Source organism: Culex pipiens, chromosome 3, assembly GCF_016801865.2.
Source record: "Culex pipiens pallens isolate TS chromosome 3, TS_CPP_V2, whole genome shotgun sequence".
NCBI classification, from domain to species: Eukaryota; Metazoa; Arthropoda; class Insecta; order Diptera; family Culicidae; genus Culex; species Culex pipiens.
The window spans coordinates 102,389,917-102,406,143 of record NC_068939.1 but is presented as its reverse complement, the minus strand read 5'-3'; the positions used below and the strand labels follow the sequence as shown (position 1 = coordinate 102,406,143).

Below are 16,227 nucleotides of genomic sequence, written 5' to 3'. Positions count from 1 at the left end.
TATCATTTTTTATAAAATCTTAACTAATAGTATATTTGAATTACTTTTAAACCTAACACTTTAAAAACATATCGTTCCTTCAAATTGTCGTCCGAGCAACAGTTACTATTAAAAAATGTTTTTCACTTTATCATAAAATGTTATAATTGGTCTGATAATAATGTTATAAAAATAAAATTTGTCCAAAGTTACAGTTTTCGATTGGGTGCGAATGTATTCATCCCAAAAACACACATTTATGCTTGTTTATTCAAAGCTCAACAGGTGCGTTGCATTCGGAGTTGTGATTATACGCGAACGTCAACAACAAATTAATGCTACGAAAACTGGTCCATCTAAAAGAGGCGTCCAAACTGTACCACTGCCCTTGGCCGTAACAAAGAAGCAAACACAGCAAAAGAATCCAACGAAGAAGAACTCTGCATATCGGGCGCGGCCCATTTTCGTAAAGGTAGGGAAAAGCAGGTGGTACGAGCTTTCTAATCCATCAACTAAATATAAGAAACACGTGCTCGGAAATAAGGTCCTGGCCCGCGGTTTCAGCTTTATTTTATCTTCACGTTTTGATCCTTTTTGTCAGAAAAAAAATAATATCCACATTTTCAGTTAAAAGCCTTCAGTAATATGTTAAGGCTCTTGCTGCTACTTAGGGTAGGCGACACTTTTTTCGGCAAGCGCATATTTTCTTAATCGATGGTGGATTATGAAAACTCATAGAATTAGAGTAATCAATTAACTTTGATCGTCCAAAAGAATGCCCAAATCAAGTCCCATTACCCTATATCTACACGGTTCAATCTTTTATTTTGGTCACTCGAAAGAGCAGATGTTTCCGAGCCACGAATCCTCACCGTACCGAGAGCCGTCTGCTGCAAGCTTTACAAATGAATTTTATTTTACTTCGCCTCGTAGGCACTCCGACCACATGCGGCCGTATCAGCGGGGCTTATTGTCCTCGAGTTTGTCTGTCTTTTTTTTTGGGTTTCTGTCTACATTTCAACTAGCCCAAGGCACGTTTCTGCAAATGTACACCACTCAGACAGCTGAAGACTTGAGACTAGTTCTGTTCTATGGTCAAAATACTTGAACCACTACAGAGTTTTTGGTTACGTTTCAAATTTAAAATTAACTTCTTTTTAATATGATTAGCTGATTAATAAATAGTATGAAATTTTAGTTTGAGAAATATGTTTAAAATTATTGTTAGTTTAAATAGCTCTACCATAATAATTATTTCGATGGAATATTTAAAAAAACAGTTCTATTCATTTCTATAATGTTCGTCAAAGACTGTAATTCTGTTTCGAACTTCACACTGCTTTAAAATAATATAAATTAAAAAAATGTATTTGCACGTTATAGGATTTTAAACATAGAAAGTTGTGTTTCACCTTTCTGATTAAGAATATGTTCGATTCAAAATATTCTATCAGTGAAAATTGCGTTTTTCAGAAAAAAATTGTTTTCCCATATAAAATACTATGGGAGAAGGCGTGTGGTGGCTCAAGTAAATTTTAATAATTTGTTAATAAGTTTTATTACATGTCGTGTCTCAAATTGTTTTACATTTCTTCTACCTTTGGATAGCATAAACTTTCAAAAATAGTATTTTTTAATCATTTTTTTTCAACTTTTATTTAGTACCAAGCGTCTTTATTAGTATTAAGAAACACATATTTTCTGAAAAAAAGCAATTTTCACCGATAGAATATTTTGAATCGAACATATTCTTAATCAGGAAGGTGAAACACAACTTCCTACGTATAAATCTCTCATGGGTGTTTTCGATTTATAATATTTTGCTTCCTCCATACCGTACATTGTGACTCAAGTGTCCTGATCATGCTATCTTGTTACACGTCCAAAATTCATTTAAAATTGAGTTCCGATCACAACTTGCCAATGGTAATTTTAGTCAGAGGCCGATTTGTCACTTTAGCATGCACGTCTACTGTTTACATTTTCGATCATAACCCCGAACTCCGGCAACCAAATTGCGGGAGAGTGTACAAAAAGGTCAGCCAAACAAAAGGTGTTTGTTTTTTTGACATTGCGTGCTCTAGTTTCTGTTTATTCATGGTCAAACATTAAAACGCGTTCATCTCGAAACGCCAAAAATCGACATGCGACAAAATAACACGATCACGTCGAAGTAGCGACATATCGATTTCTCTGTGCTCTATTGTACTAAGCTTGCTGGGATTTCTATCCAGTTATAGCATTAGAGAGAACAGAGGCATCGATATGGAGAATTTTCTGTGTTTTTTTTTATTAAAAAAAAACTTAGCAAAAAATAAAGTTCACAAAGGTTTTTTTATCATTGATTTAAAATATCGTAGAATTTTTACTGCAATTTGTAAATAACATCCAACGACTTTTTGCAGAGTCAAGAGACATAAAAATTTAAATATATTTAAAATGAGTTATTTGAGTAATTGAAACATCCTAGATGCATTAATGTGGTAAACAATGGTGATACTTACTCCAATCAAATTCTCCAACTCCCCAAGCCATTCGTTCAACAGCTTATCGGGGTCTTCTGTAAGACACGAAGTCATTGTGTTGCGAATCTGAAAAAAGATAATTGCATCTTTAGCAACCTTCACATCGATTAATACAAGCAAGCTTTCGGGTTGAAATATGCTATAAAGTGAGACAAAGCTAAAGAATCGAGAAAACTTACCGTGCAACATAACTCAAACGCCCGGTAGTTATGCTACACACATTGCCTATGCTATGCTTAACTTTAGCTTTATGCTGATTTAAATGCCGATTATGAATGGAATATGCATCAAAACAATTGTCAGTTTAGTTTTAAAAAAATATAAAATGTTCATAAACTTACGAAAAATGGTTTGACAACTTAGAGAGAGTATCGCTGCATTCTAAGTTCTTTAAGACACAAAAAACATAGTTGAACAATGATTTTATCTTCCAACGAATGCTATGGAAACCACGCTGACCGTATGCTAAAACTTTCTAAATTATGTGCAGAAACACGCCTCTATTCGTTCCGCACGGTATTGGAGGCTGTCTCCACGGATAAATCCCAGGTGAATAGAAAACGAGTTTCAGCCCCAAAAGTGCAGAAGCGGTGGATAAAGTCTGCGATTGTCGGTTGAATGGCGCTTCGGGGTTGACCGGGCCAGCATGTGGAGCTTACAATAAAAGTCTCCGGAGCACTGTTTAGTTGCTGAACTGTGGTTCAACTTTGAGTGGTAAAAATATGAGTCCCAAGTGGGGACCATCCATAAACCACGTGGACACTTTTTTGGGAATCTGTTACCCCCCCCCCCCCCCTTTCGTGGACAATTGTCCATACAAAAAAAAACATTTTTGTATGGATCGTGGACAATCGCCATACCCCCCCCCCCCCCTAAAGTGTCCACGTGGTTTATGGATGGTCCCGTGGTAATATTTATTGAAGCAAACCCCTTTTCTACATGAAAAAACGAAACTATTGGCACTACGCCCCCCGGGGCATGGCCTTCCTCTAACGTGGGATTTCTGCTCCAGCGCCTCTGACGAGACAGGAGAAACCGGGACCGACGTTTTACTTCACCATCCGATAGAAGCTCAGTGGATAAGGCGGGAATCGAACCCGCGTCTCATAGCATCATCGGGATCGGCAGCCGAAGCCGCTACCCCTGCGCCACGAGACCCACTTTCTACATATCTTTTTTTATTTTCAATTGTGTCAATTAAAGTACAATGGAATAGTTTTTACAATCAATATTTCCTAACAATTATTCTTTTTGAAATATTTTTTTCAAACTGGACTAAAACAATTCAAAAGGAGCTCAACGATCAAATCTATAAAAGAAATACAAAAAAAACTTACTGATTTTGTTTTCGCCTTTTTGCTTGTCAAGTGCCTAAATCCCAGAGTTGAACAGTCCAAGACGGTATAAATATGCAACCGTGCAATAATGATCACAAGCCTAATCCTACTGAGTTGTATAGGGCAGAGTGGGAAGACTTGATCCCCGGAGACACTTGATCCAAAGCCTCTCTTCAGCGAGTGGGTAAAAAATTAGCTTTGTTGTAGAAAATTGACTCAAACCCATGGTAGAAATCGAAGAAAAAAAATGTTTGGACTAAGTTACACACATTTTCCTGAAAAGTGCTGCAAAAAACCTCCAAGAGATCTTTTTTCCTTGTTTTGATATCTATACATATAAACACTTAAAATTTATTGAAAAAGAAATTTTTTTTTATTAAAATGACGTTCACAAACGGAGAGGATAGATCCCGAAATAACCGAGAGTACTTTACTCGTGGGTTCATTTTCCAAAAAAAATCACCCTTCAAAAAAAAGTGTCGATACCGAGTCTTGAACCCGAGACCTTCGGCATATTGAACTACGCCTTTGTCGTAACGGCCACCACGGTTCGGTGGTTACGTGGCGGGCTTATGTTAATGTAAGCCACTCAATGGGAGTAAGTGTTTTAATGAACATGCTTTGTTGTTGTTGTAACGCGAGAGGTTTTCATTCACGCCAACTAGTATTATCCTCTCGTTTCTTTTCGAAAGGACTATCCGCATGGACTTTAACTTTGGGTGTAGAATATGGGACTTTTTCTCAAAACCTCGCTGCACAAGCTGAATATTATTCCTTGAGCTATTTTAGGACTCTGGTCCAAATATTAGCAAAATCGGTCTACATTTTCCCATTGATACTCAAAGGTGAAGTTTGTATGGGGAAAATTGAAAAAAATGTATGGAAAACCCAACTTTCTTACGGTTTGGTATCCACGGTGCGCTACTACCATCCACATATTCCCAAAAGTGAGATTCTCATTAATTTGATTATTTGATGCTCTACAACTTTGTAGTTTATACCAAAGCTGTAGAACTTGATCATCAAAAGTTATTATTGATTTAAAAAAGTCATTCTTGCATGAAAAACATTTTTTTCGGGTGACATCGGATCTGGGGGTGAGATTGAGGCATACAAATTTCAGACCCAATGTCGAAAAACGGAATCGACGTAACACCTTATAATGTGGCCCACTTAACGGTGCACATCAACCAAAGTTTTTGCACCCAGATTTTTGTTAGAGACATTTTAGTATCTTCAAAACTACGGGTACTATCGACATATTTTTTTATTCATCCCCTAAAGTACTGTCCACAAAGTAATTTACAACAAAGTTTGACTATTTTTACAATCACGTTGTTGCAGGATTGGGTCCGTAAATTTGACAATTTTGGAATAAGAAGACAACAACTTCCTTCGTTGCTGTGCACCCTTAAACCTTGCGGTTTCGTCAACGGCTCCACAGGCGTGTATCGTTCTTATTGCGACAAGACTCCGCCTCCCGGGACCCCTAAGTGTGAAGGTATGGCACGGGGAGAGGGCACCGAATACCTATATTTAAACTTAGAATCCGCCTCGGGATTCAAACTGGTGACATCTGGATTGTGAGTCCAGTGCGATACAAACAAATATTCTCCCCACTCTCCCCTACATATACATGAGTAGGAGGTTAATGCTGCGAAATAGTCACACGTCGAAACATTATGCTAAATCTTCAGCGACCAACAGTTTATAGGTCACGCCATCTGACTGAAACCTTCCTACACTGGGGTTTTGAACTTTATAAAATGCTGGTGAATTTAACAAAATTTGCACAAGTCAAATTTTAAAGTTAAGAAATTTGATAATAAGATTCAAAGTAAGAAAACAAACACTTATGAAGTTTACTTCTAATAAGTCACTTTGAAAAGGTTATGCCAACGTATGTGCGTCCATACAGGCGCCATCAGCAAACCACTCGTGCTAATCTTCCATTCTGCACGTCACACATCTATACTTGAATGAAACTGTGTCGGCTCTCTAGCAGCGCGCTACAGTCTTTGCTACTAATAGTTTCACCACGTCCGCAGTTTATTACCATACACCTACTTTGCACTGACAACTTTCGCGATTGCACATTTTTAATGCATGAGCCTTAGCTGCCACAATTTCAGTACTAAAAGGCGACGCAAGGGAAAAAAGCCGCTTCTGGGAAATCACACACAAAACTAGGTAATCCTATCCGGTAATTAATGGTGATCCAGATCAGATATGAACATCACAATTGGATAAACTTACTGTTAATTATAAAACAATGGACTTAGAAATGTTACACGTTAGTAAAAAAAAGTTTAATTCATTATTTAGAATTGATTTTTGCTTTTTAAGCTCAAGTTAGGCAATCCAAAAGAAATTGAAATGGTTGATGTCATATTTAATTTTAAAATGAATTTTAGGCCGATGCAAATATTTTTCAAAGTTTTTGTCCCTCGGCTATGGCCGGGGTCAGGGGGGGGGGTCAAAAAAATATATAAATATTGAAATAACAAGCCATAGTTTCAACATTTGCATGGAAAAAAGTGTTTTACACTAGTTACGTTCAGTGTATTTTACACTAGTTCAGTTGTTTTGCAATTATTAGTTTCCAAAAAAATGAAAGATTTGACATATTTTATGCTGCTGAAGTAACTTGTTTTGAAACATTTTGGATCTGTTGATGTCAAAATTTTCACTGAAAAATTATTTAAGTGCTTCGCGCATTTTTTGTTCGTAGACTAAACGATAGGCGGCCAAAAGATACTTTTTTTATTTTTCCACGTGACGAAAAATTGCGTCAGAAGTTGGTGGAATTTTGTGAACCAGAAGAACAACCGAATGGAAGTTCCGAGATTATATATATATGTATCTTTGTATCTTAAGATTTGTTGACTTCGAATACCTCAAAAGCTCGAGTCATTTTTTAAATCCTGACAAAATAAATTATAGATCGGTGCAAACATGTACTGCAGTAAATTGGTTCCGCTTTGACAGTTCTAAATTAAGGCCGCTTTGCGAACCACTATTCTGTACCCAGGATTTGACGAAAACAAAAAAATAGCGAAAAAAAACATTTTGCGATAATAAACATCGAAAATTTTTAAATCAACCCAAACATGCGTAAAATGATTCTGAACGCAGGGGAATGCATTTTAAATTGATTTCAGCTGATCGCAGTTCAATTTTTTTGAAGTTTTTTGTAAAAATATTTGTTTTGCCCCCTGATTTGTCGAGTCAACTTTGAAGGGGGAGACAAAAACTTTAAATAGAATTTGAACCAGCCTTACTGAATATTCCACCGCGGCCATGTTGACCGCAATATTGGCTTACACATTCCTAGATCATTTTGGAGTATTCTTAAGTTCGATTTCAGTGACCCCAAATGAGACAACCCGAGTGTTTGATTACCAAATATTCTCGATTTTCGACCATCTTTGTATATCATTTTGCAGCAATCCTAGAAAAAAAGTTGCTTCAGACCCCCGACGATTTCAATTTGTTTTTGGAATATTTTCCAACAGGTAAGGTTTTTCTCAAGATTATTATTTTTAAAACATGTACTGGGGTAGGACACACAAAGTCCATGCACTATTTTGGAAAAAAAGTTTTTTCAATAGTGTTTAGAAAAATAGTTACGTTAAAAATTCATAGTTTTAATTCCAGGGTGATTTGATAGTCATAGTTTTTCTTGTTAAAATCATATTTAAGATGTTCAAACTTTATGTGTACGTTAAATGTACCATCACTAAAGTAGCTGATAAGTTTTTAAGAAAAAAAAATCAATGTTTATATTTAGTTAACTAAGTTTATAAGCTTTTTAACAAAATACATACAATTTTTAGGTAAAATTGTTAAAAAGTCGGAATTTTGCTTGAAATTTGTTAAAACTAGTTTTTTTTATAAAATTATTGATTTAAATTGCATTTTGTACTGAATTCGAAGCACGAATCACAAGTTTACACATTTTACATGAAATTTGTTCAACTAAAATTGCCTATATTTTTTAAGTGTGTTTCAAAAACACATATTATTTATTATTTACAAACTTTTTTAACCTTCTCCTAGTGAAAAATTGTCTAAAGAATCCGAAAATGCATTCAGTTTTCTGATTAAAAATCATGTTCATTGAGAAAATCAGCCCAGAAAAAATCACAACAATAAAATTCGGAATCTACATGGGAAGAAGAAACGTGAGGATCCCCCGCTCACCTTTCTGTTTCTAAAAGCAATGAATCTTTGGGAGCACCATACTAAGAAGTTTCGGTGTTCCGGGACCCTCGAGGATGGGACACTCTATTTCCACAAATGCCCCGAACACTATTTGCCGATGTTATAGTGCCACAACTCGCTCACATTTTGCAGCAATCCTAGAATCATTTACAATATCAACAGAATGATGAGCAGAATTCTCCTATTTGAATATAATCGCAATAATGTCATCCACGCTTACCACTACACCACCGGTCTCGGTTGACTCATGAAGAACCTCATAAAATGAACCAAAATATCTGAACATTCATTACAATCTCTTTTTCAAGTATCATTGAGTTCATTTTAGAGTCCAATAATGTGCTAGGATTGGATAACCAGATTGGCTCTCCACCAACTTAGCCTAAACAACTTTTCATTGGGTTAAGAAAATACAAGCTAAAACATTATTTCTATGAAATTTCAATTACCCTTTTTGAAAATTAGTTTAAACTAATCATTATTTCAAATGTGAGCCAGTTTGATCAACAATCATGAAATGTGTTTAATAAACTTTAAATTTGCAAATGGGTATATCTCAGTGTGAGTTACCTGATGTTTTTGCCTTACTCACCTTACTGAGGTAAGGCTATAAAATCACTCGAAAAATGAACTTATTAATTTGACTTCGGAGACCCACCTTCACGTATACATATCGATTCAGAATCATGTTCTGAACAAATGTCTGTGTGGATGTGTTTAGGTGGGTGTACAAAAAATTGTCACTCGATTATCTCCGGACTGGATGAACAGATTTTGACCGTATTAGTCTCATTCGATCCGTCTTGGGGTCCCATAGGTCTCTATTTAAAATCAGCAAGTTTAGTTATGTACTTCAAAAGTTATGCAAACAAAAAAACAATTTTGGCGTATATCCGGAAGATTTTAAAAAGGGTGGTTTTTGGAAGAAAACCTATCATGTTATACATTTTCAGAAAGGTATTGAAAAGACCTTTCCAATGAGTCATTGAAGATCTGACAACCCTATCAATAGCAATTAGCACTTAAGTCTTTTTTATACACTTTTTGGGGGCTGGATCTCAGATATTTCAATAAAAATGATGTCCGGGTCCCTTATGCAACCCGACGTTAGTTAGATAACTGAAAGACCTTTCAAATGAGCCTAAAACATTGAGGATCTGGAAACCCTATCAAAAGTTATTAGCACTTAAGTGTTATTTATACACTTTATGGAGGCCGGAATTCAGATATTGTGATAGAAATATTGTCTGAATCTTCCATGCGAACTATCGTTGTATAGGTTTTTATCAGACCTTGCCGATGAGCCAGAAATATTGAAGGTCTGCGAAGTTCGCAGTGCGAACCCTATCAAAACAAATGAGTAATAAATTATGGTTTGTTAAACATGTTAAGGGGGGATGTCACTATTTTTACTAAATGTATTGACTTTATGAATGTGAGGAAGGCACCAACCCCTAAAGGTAGATTAAGTAACGTTTTTTTTTGTATTTTATAGCAAAAAAAAAGCAAAGCAATCCACTTTGACGACCCCCAGATCTCTGTTCCAAGTTAATGCCAATTTTTAGGCGTATTTTATATATATAGTATGTATATTATTATTCTATTATTCTAAGTGAATTCGTCCAGCCCTTCAATCGGACCGCGCACTGGGCTCACAATCCAGACGACGCCGGTTTGAATCCCTAAAATTCTGAGTATCAATATGGGTTTTCGCGAAATCCATATTGATAAAAGAAATTCAATCGGGGTTGGTAGGGGAAATTCTCGTATGTTTGGCAGGCTAAGCACTCGCTCCTAACTTCATCCAATTTTCTGATTTCCACTATTTAAACAACTGATTTTGGAAAACTATTCATCGAAACTTGCTTGCTCACTTCCCATTGAACTATTTATCACCTGATTTCAGTTGAAAACACGTTTTGCTTGTAATTGATCGTCTGATTTGGCAACATTGCTCTACTAGCAATAGTGGCCGACAGCTATAAAGTCACTTTCATTCTAAATGGATTTAATTACAGTTTTAAATCTAATTTTCACGACATCTGAAGTTATCATTCTTTGGAGATTATTAACTTTATATGTATATGTTTCATGTCGTGTTATCATTCCATTAATCCGATCATATGAGATTTATTCCAGAACCCTATTATAAATCGATGATTGTTTACAAAAACCACGGTGACCACTGTGAATTAATTTTATTGGTCGCATTTATCACTTCGTGGACTGCGTGGACACACATTGGTGGGATGTATATATTGATAATATATAAACCTACTTGAGTGGCATAGAGAGTGCAGCCGAATGGCTCAACTTGTGTGGGATATCAACTGGAATTTATATGCGCGTAGGCATCAGTTTCATGACCGTCTCGCCAAGAGAGATTTCCTTCAAGTGTGGAAGAATGAGCTTCAGCAGTTTGCAAATAATTTAATTATTATCCAAAAGAGTTATCAACAGTTAGCAGTTTGACTTATTGAAATATTATGCCGCTTGAATTTGTATACTGACGGCATTCTCTACGGGGCAAAACGTTGCAAAACTATGTACAAAGAAACTGCTGACTAAGTCAAGCTCTGTCTGTACCCAACTCGGAGAAGCCCTTACGGAAATGATTTCCATTTTGGTGTGCGACAATAAGCCATTGCAAGCAGCAATGGAGACACGTTTTCCAACCAACGTATACATTTTAAATGCTGTTATGTGTTATTAGGTCCTCGTTAATATTACTTTGACTATTAGCCGGTCAAACAAATTCAATTTGCGAAGCTGTATTTTACAGGTGATATGGCTTGTTTTATGTCTCTGTTACATTGGTGAAATGAGGGCAATAACTTAGTCTGTTGGCCACGTGCCGCCCACTTTACTAATGAGACAACCAAAAACTGTAGGCACTTTTCGTCACACTTTCGGTTTATTTTTATGTGTACGTTTTGTAGAAAACGTCACTAAACATATTCAGATTGAGGAAGAAAAATTAACATTAGTTTATCAATTTAACTGAGTTCTGTTTTTTTTTTTGTTAATGAAAAAGGAAATAATGATAGGTGCATGGTTAAAAATATCATTTACTAAATGTCAAAACACTTCACATTTATCTAAAACTGAATCATCAAGTTACAGCCACCTTAAAACTATCTCCTGTTCAGTCTATGCCACAGCTATGCCGTACGAACGATATTTTTAATGTGTTTTCGTTTATGTATTCCGATCGGCGGAAGAAAACGTGTGGGTAGCATAAGTATGACACGGATTAATACCTTTACTACGGTAACACGAAAGCATCTCTTTTATCTGCTGCCACCATCATCGCTCGCTCGTGTCGCACAGTCGTCTCTGTCTCAGGAAGTATCAGCTGAGTCCGACTTCTCCAAGTTTTTTTGTGGGCAAACAAAAGCAAATCAACAAATATCAGCAGAAGTCAGAAAAACTTTTGAAAATAACTTGATGTTTTTTTTTTGCTATAATTATGATTCTGGTTTTGACAATTGCTACCTAGATGTTAACCTCAAAAACCTGACCGAGTCACGTAGCCTAGTGGTAACGCTCCGCCTAGTAAGCAGTAGATCGGGGTTCAAATCCCGGCGCGGACCAACACAGCTGGTGATCTTTTCCCTTCTGGATAAGATTGCTTTAGTAAAGGGAAGGTAGTGTATCATCACAAGCTTGACCCTTATCATGACAACCTTGGGAAAGGCGACCTACGGAATGTTAACATTATTAATCTTAACATGTTACCATTAAATTAAGAAATAGTCACTGTATCCGCTTTGTAAACGTGGCCCCGATACTCTTCATGGGCCATGGGAAAAATTAGCTTTTTTGCATAGAAGCAAAAGAGATAATATTGACATAGTCAAATAGGTAATAGGGAGTAAATAAATTGAAGGGACCATCGAGATAGGGAGGCGTTGACCTAGAGAAGCTTCCGTGAAAGAGAGAGCATCAAATATTCAGTCTAATCGACTAATAATTATTTTCCAAGATCCATACAAAAAAGTTGTTATGAGCAGAATCGAGTGCATGCAAATTTAATCTTAACAGTGTTCTTTAGATACTTGAATTGAATGTAAGTTATTGATGTTTGCTCGATTTCGCACGCCACAAAACGAATAGTTTTTAGCTCATATCCGCTTTGTTTATGAGGTGGCTAAGTAGACGCACTAACTAGTTATTGCTTTACGTTGAGTAACTAACTATCCTTGCAAAAGAGTGGACTGTTGTACAAATGGAAACGTGAATCCTCCTTCTCGAGTTCCAAACAGAAAGTAAGAAAGTGATTGACCTTCCTGATCGTTACGTGCTGTGCAGGCCAGTTCGAATGACAGGAAAAGATCAATTTCCACACAACACAGTCTCTATCCGCATACACTTTGTGCATACAACACACTCGTGTATGTACAGCAAAAGAGAAAAATAACCTCTAACAGAGCAGAGCGTATTTATGGTAAATTTACATTTCTCATATGGCAACGAAGAAATTGCACGTTTTAAGCAGATGTGTGCTTAGCCAACAACACTCACTGTTGTTGTCAGCAGCCGAAGCTCTTCTAGGCCGCCAATGTACCCCATGTAGTTAAAATAGTAAATGGAATAATAAGAAAATCTTTATCTGGCCCTGTTTGGCTCCACCGAAGGAGACTAAATTCTGTCACGATTTTCTTCTACATTTTGCCGCTATGGTTTCTTCATTGTTGTTTTCGGCTTACCAATAGTTTTCCAAGCCATTTTACTACCATCTGAAATAAATTATGATAATTGATGACATCATTTAAGCTTCTTTTTCAAGGCAATGTGCGATAAATATTCATATTAATCCTGACAGTTTAATTCGCATTTTTTCATAACCAACAACTCTTAACCACTTCCAAAAGTAAATATCTCTTTTATATATTATGTAAACGTTGACGACATTATTATTCCCTAAATTCAATATCTACTACTTTGGATGATTAAACTTACGTATTGTCGAATTGTGCAGTATCTACTACTAATTTACTCTAGAACAATTCAATAAACTTTTAATTAAATATATAAAATTCCCTAGAATGTACATCATTTACCACAATTAAATATTTCCCTATAATGTTTAAACGATTTAAAGTAAAACCAGCAATCAAATTACCTTTAGACTATGCGATAGATGATTACTACCGTGGCACAGAACGCTGTATCTGCTGATAAGACTCCTCTTAGTAGTACGTGTTATAGCTGTTGCTCTTATCAATAATCACTCAAAAGCATTCGAACACTTCTTGTATCATGATACCAGGACGTCCTCTTCGGGGCCCGATTAATATACCAACATTTGAAGTGAACTATCTTCGATTCGGTGAACGGAACACATATACACAAATATTCAAATAAGAAACATAAAACATAAGCTGCACGGCTCACAGGGGCGTTTACCCACACACATTTTTTACACGAAAAACTCACAGCTGGTACTTTTGCTGCGAATAATTCAATCTACAGGAATTTTCACACATTTCACTACACCGCAAGTGCCCAAGTGATCAACACAGTAGTGAATAAAAGATCTGGATGATATGATAATCGTTTTTTGAAGGGTTTCAGTGACTATTAATCGATTATATGTACGCGAAACATGCAAAAAGTTTTGGAAATGACTGCTCTACAACCTAACAACTACGATGGAGAAGATAGACTGACTCGCTGAGCACGCCAAGCTCTCATGCTCCCCAAACTCAAACAGCATACGCTATGGAAAGAAGGCTCCCCTCGGCCGATTCTCTTTGAAATCAGCAAATGTTATTTTTTTTTTATTATAAATATCCTAATGAAACTTTTTTTTTCTTCTAGGTTCGGACTAGACAAAATTAACAAATGCTTGGGATACTTGTTTTTTTCACAAATAGTTTTTTTATATAAACAAAAAAGTATTTGAATGGAAATCCATCAACCTTAGAGAAGTTCATCTTATACCTTTTCTAAAAAAACTCTCGAGGTTTTATAATATCAAAAGACCAATAATAAACAATTAAGCCGCGATAGCAGTCAGTGGCAGTGCGTGGCCGAATGGTTACGCTGTCCGCTTTGTAAGCGGATGATTCTGAGTTCGATTCCCATCTGCTCCAACCTTCCATCGGATGAGGAAGTAAAATGTCGGTCCCGGCCTTGGTTGTTAGGCCGTTAAATCTCATTCCAGGATAGGAATGTAGGAGGAGTCGTCTCCATGCCATAAGTACAAACAACACACCAAACCAAGCCTACTCCGGTGGAATCGTTAGCGGCGGTTGGACTCGCAATCCAAAGGTCGTCAGTTCAAACACTGGGGTGGAAGGTTCCTTAGACTAGAAAGAGGTTTGGGTGCTCTCCCCATTCAAGCCTTCGGACTCCTAGGTTCGAGCAGAAACTTGAAATAGAGACCACAAAAAACCCGGGGGTCGTTAATGTGGATGGTTTTATTTTTGAGCAGTCACATGAGTCACATTGTGTATTTACACAAATATCAGGTTGTTTCAAGATTGGGTCCAAGAATGCAACAATTTTGCTAGAAGATAGGAACAACTTCCGCGTATGATGTGTAAAAGCATTGAATCAAGGATGTCATCAATTAGTCGCAGTGCGTGGCCGAATGGTTACGCTGTCCGCTTTTTAAGCGGATGATTCTGGGTTCGATTCCCATCTGCTCCAACCTTCCATCGGATGAGGAAGTAAAATCACAAAGAACAGATGTACATCTAGGCTCAAACTTGTGTGTAAACACTGCAGCACTCACAAAATGTGTTGCATACAATCTTGCATCAAAGAAATTAGGGAGTAAAGGATACGCTTGGCGGCGCCACCGTCGCAGCTGAGATTACTTGACTTAACAATGTATTATGGCTCATTAGAGCAATTCTCTGAGATTTCGGTCATTCGATTTTTTTGTATTTTTTAATCCGGTTGAAACTTTTTTGGTGCCTTCGGTATGCTCAAAGAAGCCATTTTGCATCATTATTTCGTTCATATAATTTTCCATACAAATTTGGCAGCTGTCCATACAAAAATAATATGTGAAAATTAAAAAATTTTTATCTTTTGAAGGACTTTTTTGATTGATGTAGTGTCTTCGGCAAAGTTGTAGGTATGGATATGGACTACACTGAAAAAAAATGTTACACGGTAAAAAATTTTTTGGTGATTTTTAATTTCACTTTTTGTCACTAAAACTTGATTTGCAAAAAAAAAACACTATTTTTATTTTTTTTTATTTTTTGATATGTTTTAGAGGCCAACTTTTCAGAAATTTCCAGAATGGGCAAAAAATCTTTGACCGAGTTATGATTTTTTGAATCAATACAGTTTTTTTCGCAAAATCGAATTATCGGTCGCGAAAATTTTTCAACTTCATTTTTCGATGTAAAATCGAATTTGCAATCAAAAAGTACTTTAGCGAAATTTTGATAAAGTGCACCGTTTTCAAGTTATAGCCATTTTAAGTAACTTTTAAAAAAAAAGTCGCAGTTTTTCATTTTTTTAAATTAGTGCCCATATTTGCCCACCTTTGATAAAAATATTTTTGAAAAACTGAGAAAATTCTCTACATTTTGCTTTATTGAACTTTGTTGATACGACCCTTAGTTGCTGAGATATTGCCATGCAAAGGTTTAAAAACAAGAAAATTGATGTTTTCTAAGTCTCACCCAAACAACCCACAATTTTCTAACGTCGATATCTCAGCAACTAATGGTCCGATTTACAATGTTAAAATATGAAACATTCGTGAAATTTTCCGATCTTTTCGAAAAAAATATTATCAAAATTGTAAAATCAATACTAAAATTTCAAAAAGGCCAAACATTCAATATTACACCCTTTTGAAATGTTAGTCTATTTTTTTCGAAAAGATCGGAAAATTTCACAAATACAATTTTGTTCAAAGGTGGGCAAACATGGGCACTAATTTTAAAAAATGCCTTAAAATGGCTATAACTTGAAAACGGTGCACTTTATCAAAATTTCACTTTTTGATTGCAAATTTGATTTTACATCGAAAAATGAAGTTGCGACCAATAATTCGATTTTTTTAAATCTGTATTGATTCAAAAAATCATAACTCGGTCAAAGATTTTTTGCCCATTCTGGAAATTTCTGAAAAGTTGGCATTTGATGTCCTCTAAAACATATCAAAAAATAAAAATATCGTTTTTTTTGCA

General features: G+C 36.0%; 1 protein-coding gene across 1 annotated transcript in view; it reads right to left on the bottom strand.

Moving 5' to 3' along the window:
* Positions 1-13,735, bottom strand: part of LOC120418230 (abnormal cell migration protein 10) — a 36,410-nt gene extending 22,675 nt beyond the window's left edge. The window contains exons 1-2 of the mRNA XM_039580525.2: positions 13,191-13,735; positions 2,484-2,570 (exon numbers count right to left, since the gene is read on the bottom strand). Of these exons, the coding sequence (XP_039436459.1) occupies positions 2,484-2,558 (75 nt within the window). The 5' untranslated portion in view covers positions 2,559-2,570; positions 13,191-13,735. The remainder of the gene's footprint in view (positions 1-2,483; positions 2,571-13,190) is intronic.
* Positions 13,736-16,227: the final 2,492 nt, after the last annotated feature.